At 32.5% G+C, this 5,341-nt stretch overlaps 1 protein-coding gene across 1 annotated transcript; it reads left to right on the top strand.

Moving 5' to 3' along the window:
• The first annotated feature begins 388 nt into the window (after window positions 1-388).
• On the top strand, window positions 389-2,148 carry LOC136977487 (uncharacterized). Its single transcript, XM_067272981.1, has 5 exons — window positions 389-518; window positions 629-681; window positions 894-989; window positions 1,066-1,149; window positions 2,077-2,148. The coding sequence occupies exons 1-5, from the start codon at window positions 389-391 to the stop codon at window positions 2,146-2,148; spliced, it is 435 nt and encodes a 144-aa protein (XP_067129082.1).
• The last annotated feature ends 3,193 nt before the right edge of the window (window positions 2,149-5,341 follow it).

The raw sequence follows: 5,341 nt of genomic DNA, 5'->3' as shown, positions 1-5,341 counted from the left end.
GTTTCTAGTTAAAACACGTTCTAATTAAAAACGGGTTTTGACTATAACATATATATATATATATATATATATAATATATATTAATATATACATACATACAGTATTTATATTAACTCGGAATAAAATGTTTTTAAATATTTAAATAATTTACAAAAGCGATGAAATGAATTGAAATTGTCGAGAAATTTACAAAAGCAAAGATTATTTAATAGTTCTATAAACAAGCTTTACCGGAAGGCTTCCAATTAAAAGTTATTTTACCTTATGCTAAATTTAGGATTAGCATTTTCCCTTTATCAAGATTAGACATAACTTGAATTTATAATCAATAATTTCGCATATAAATATGAGTTATAATTGAGACAGAGACAGATTAACAAATACAATCATGAAAACTTACCTCTGCCTAGTTTCTCTCGCATTAGCTACTGCTACAATAGATTGCACACATGTATTATTACAAGGTCATAAATTAAGACAGCACAGTTTGACTAACGAAATCACTAAACGAGCTTGTCGTAAGTTTTGTTCGTATATATATATATATATTTTAAATTTAATTATAAATATATCCTATATTATCTTGAACATCTTATTTTATATTACGTGTATTGTGCTCAAATTTCAGGTGTCAATATTGAAGAATTCGTTCGATGCAAAGCAGAAAATGGCCTTCAAGACGTAAGTTTGTTAATTTTAAGTTACTGCGAACCCTATATAGTGGGACGTATCCCCCATATCACGTCATACGAACCGAATGTGTTGTGTGAACGTGCTTCTTATAACACGATTTCTTATAATGCGGAACGTATCCCCGTGTTGTACGAAAGTTTATTGTATTTATTCGATGCAAAAAACTTCGTGTAAACGAATTTAAATATATATTCTTTTAGGTTGTAGTTCTCTTTCGGAACTGTCTTCAACAAGCGAGATTTTATCAAACTTATCATCAATTAACTAACTTTCTTTGTAAAACTAGAACAGAACAGGTAAATATGCATGGCTTTCAGGCACTAAATAAAAAATAACCAATTTTTTTAAGTTTAACTTAAATTTTACTCGAAGGAATATGCAAAGTTTTTGAATTGCATGGATGACGCTTTGGAGACCGAAATTCGAAATAATCCAAAAGTTTTGCCTGTTGTTGAGGTAAGAAAGACTGTAATTTTGGTAATTGAATTATTTTTGGTATTAAATATCTGTATAAATAATCGTTACTTAACGGATGAATTCTTATTTTCCTTTTTTATACTTTCGGAAAGTATGGCAATCGGTCAATAAAATGACACCCAAGAGTTTTATATTTTTGGACTCAGGGAACCTTGAGACGTCAAGAAATTTGGGGTTTTTTCTAGATGTATGGACGTTAGTATGTGTGGGAGAGCGTGATTTTGTTCACCCACTTTAGCTTAATAACGCCCGTGCTTTTTGTCGAAAATTTTTTAAATTTTGCAGGGAGGCTTGTGTATTGGGGCATTTGATGTTATTAAATTTTGGTGGTTAAAGATCAAAGGATAGGGAGATAGATGGGGTCACGTGTCGTATCTCGAGTGGGGTCAAACTTAAGATTTTACTTATTAGCATTTACAATTTGAAAGTCATCTCTATTCTCAAAATTAACCTTTTTGCCATTTTGTAATAATTAATAATTTAAAAAGTTTTAATATAATCTTATTAAAGATGGCGCCGCAGAAAATTTTAATTTTGTTCTAATGTCTTTGCGTTTTTTTTTGCCTGGAAAGTTACGCAACTCGTTGCTGGATTTTTTTTACCAGTAATCACTCTAATTAGTCATTTTATGTACTGTACATATAAAGGTTTACAGGTAATGGAAGCAATTATTAGGGAAGAAAACAAAAGCCAGGAAAGTCCAGTAACAATGTTGCTAATTTTTAAAAAGACGTGCTGCTTATTATCTCAAAATAAATTTTTTTCTATAACTGATTTGTTTTCTAACATCTTGTATATAATCTTTTACCTAAATTTAAAAGTAAATTGATATTTTAAAACAATGAAAACGATATTTATTTGTTTTTTATATTACGAATGAATAACAACAACTTTTTATAATTCTAGCAATGTTTGAGAAAAGAAGAAAATAATAATAGCGGACTAGAACATCCGACTTATGAAAAATACGTAATTTAAAACTTGTTAATAATGATTCTTGATATTTAAATAAATTTTAATTGTTTTATTTAAAACATGGCTAAATTTATTTATTTTCTTAGTAAACATGTTTGTTGCACTCAAATATGTTGGAAACTCAAGTAAAGTACGTTTATTATGTTGGTTTCACACTGTAACAATGCCAGAGCGCCCCCTATGCTTCGGCACCACGGGACCGAAGGGTCGACACCGCGTTTGCAATGACTGACACCGTGTCTTTAAGGACAGATACAGAAACCTTGATGGCCGCTTTTATGTTTTTTTGTGCGCGAGCGGTTGCGTTGTAGGCGCTCGGATTCGGGATGGACACGGCCTGGACAGGACGACTGGAAGGAGTGTACGCTACTACGAAGTTAACAATTAACAATACCCGTTTATTTACATAGCATTTACATATAGAAGATACAGTAGTGGGTTAAGACTCTTACTAGCGCTAATTCTGAATAACAATTACATGAAATTACCCTTCATCATTAATATCGCGAGTTCCTGTCCGCGAGAGAGAGAGTTTACAAATCGGTCGCGTGTTGATAAAAAAAACCTTAGTAGAAGTTGATCCTTTGTCGGAGTCTCAGAATCGGCCTACTGCGGGTTCGCCAGATGGTTCTGAAGTCTTGGATGTCTTCGGAAGGGTAAAGGATTGGTGACGACTCGAGCAGTATTCACACAGGATCGGGCACGAACACCAGTCTCAAACGAACTCTGACTAAAATGGCGAACTCCCTCCTTTTTGTATTCGGGGTCCTCGTGGGTTTTTCCCATGATTTCCTTAGGAATCATCATACAACAGTCCAATTGTTGAATTTCAATCGTCGGTTCCGAGTGACACATTCGATGTGTCACCTCAAACACATCAATTAATGTGTTTGAGGGGAATAAGTCCGGAAAAGTTTTAATCATCTCTGGTTTTTCTTTTTCAAAAAATTTTGTTCAAAAATTTTTCGTCAAGTCCGGACTCACAACACGAACATAAGAACAAGGAAGTAAATACAATGACGTAGAGCGATTCACGATACACAAAAGACCGACTAATTCTTACCTCTCCCTGACAGTGATGCCAACTTAGAAGTTCCCAGAGGCGTAGCTACCGTGGAGCAGTTGGAGCAAAATGCTCCAGGAGCACGAATCATGATAGCGCCAAATTAGAAAGGGCGAAATAAAAGCTTGTAAAAACATTTGTAAAAAAATTTTGGATGTAATAGTTAATCAATTAACTATTAGATTTGAATCCGTTCTACAATTATTTACAATCTTTAAGTGCTTATCACCTGCATATCTTGTCGCGTCATTTGATAAAAATGGTCAGGAAAGATCAGAATTTTTAGAATCGACATATCCCTGCGATATTTTGCCTAGTTTTGGACCTCAACTACTTCGGTTTAACATATTGTAAGATACAGATACAGGTACAAAATAAAATACAATATAGGGAATAATACAGTAGATGGATATTAAAGTACAAAATACAAAATGATGAACACAGATAATGAAATACAAGAAATAAAATATGTACAGTACAATTAATATACAAATACAGTCGCAAAGTGTTACAGAAATTTGGTCAAATGTACAAGCAAAAAAGAGGGGTTCCGATGGGAAGTCCCCTCTCTGGAATTCTTTGCGAGTTAGTAGTTAGAAGATTAGAAAGAAGAGTCCTGCGTGGTTTTAAAGAAGATATTATACAACTCTGTAGATATGTGAATGACATTTTTATTTTATGGAGAAATAATAACAGGATACATGAGTTTTTAAATAGAATCAATGATAACAAGGATGGTCATATGTAAACTTCAAGCGCCTATTGGGAGCGGTATTTAAGCCTTTTTCTCTTCGTCCCTTTCATACTTCTTGAGTAATCCAACAATAGTGCTTTTTTTAGTAACCTAGGGTCTGCGCTACTTCCAATATCCTATTAATTCCTTTATTTCTGTCATCGATTCTATCACAATATAAATAAGCTCCTCTTATCAAAGTTTGAAAAGCGGCCATTTTATATCGATATGGATTCATTGACGGTCCGGGTATATATAGTGGGGTGTAAGTAGGTTTAATATACACGCTGGTGGACAAATGATCTCCCATGAACTTGATATTAATGTCTAAGAAGTGCACATTCAAGGTACATTTTTGTTCCAATTTTAACATATAATAGTAATTTGAATAGTATTATGAAAGAAGTTGCTAATCGAAAACAAGCAAGAATGATTTTAAAAAGAGCCCCCAATTTATATAAAGATATTAAGGAACGATAAAGATAGAATAAAAACAGAAGAAAATACAGGTGTCTATAAAGTACCTTATGAGAACATCCGACTAAATGCTAAGAAAGACTATATAGGCGTCACCAACAGAAGCTTGGGAGTAGGACTAAAAGAGCATAGATATAACGTAAAAAAAAAGGATCCAATGCTACAATTTTGTCGCAAATGTCGCAAGTCCAAGGTTCGGTGGTAAAATGGGACGAGGCAACAATTATAAAACCTATATCTTCCCCCACTTTATTAATGACGGCGGAGAAGATGGAAATATATAGAAGTAGGCTACATGAGGGATGTTTAAATGAGAGAGATGCTGAGAGCCTGCCGTCAGCGTGGAAGTACTGTACATGATTAAAAAGTTCACTAAAAACTCGGACTAGAATTAGTTTATTGGAAGATTTATGATATTTTTTATTTTAATTCGTGTTAATTTTATTTTGTGTTAATCTTATATGTTCTTCCGTTTATCTTGGATATTTTTTAAAAATGTTTTTGTTCTAAATTTTGATTTAAATACATGGAACGTATCTGTTCCATTTTCGTTTCCTTTTTTAACCTGATGATGGCCTGTTAACCAGGCTGAAAACGTTTGTTTCAAATATATTCTTCTCAGCAACAAATTAAGGTGTTTTATTTCTATGTGTTTATTTGCTGAGCACTTTTAATGTTACACCAAACGATCGCCTAAATATCGGGCTATAATATGGCTAATTAAAGATGTGACAAGTATGAGTTTATTAAACATTAATTAAATATCTGGTCAAAAATATGCTTCTTCCGAAATTCGTTAAAATTTTATTTAAAAAAATTAGTTTATTTTCACTTAAAATTTATTACTTTAAATAAATAAATTATTAGTTCTTGGAAATAAGTCTTATTAATATATAAGTCACTTTAATTAACGTTTACGTAAC

The sequence above is a fragment of the Centruroides vittatus genome, unplaced genomic scaffold (assembly GCF_030686945.1).
Source record: "Centruroides vittatus isolate TY-2023 unplaced genomic scaffold, ASM3068694v2 contig_459, whole genome shotgun sequence".
NCBI lineage: Eukaryota > Metazoa > Arthropoda > Arachnida > Scorpiones > Buthidae > Centruroides > Centruroides vittatus.
The sequence above is the reverse complement of the archived record's forward strand: the minus strand, read 5'-3'. Positions and strand labels throughout refer to the sequence as shown.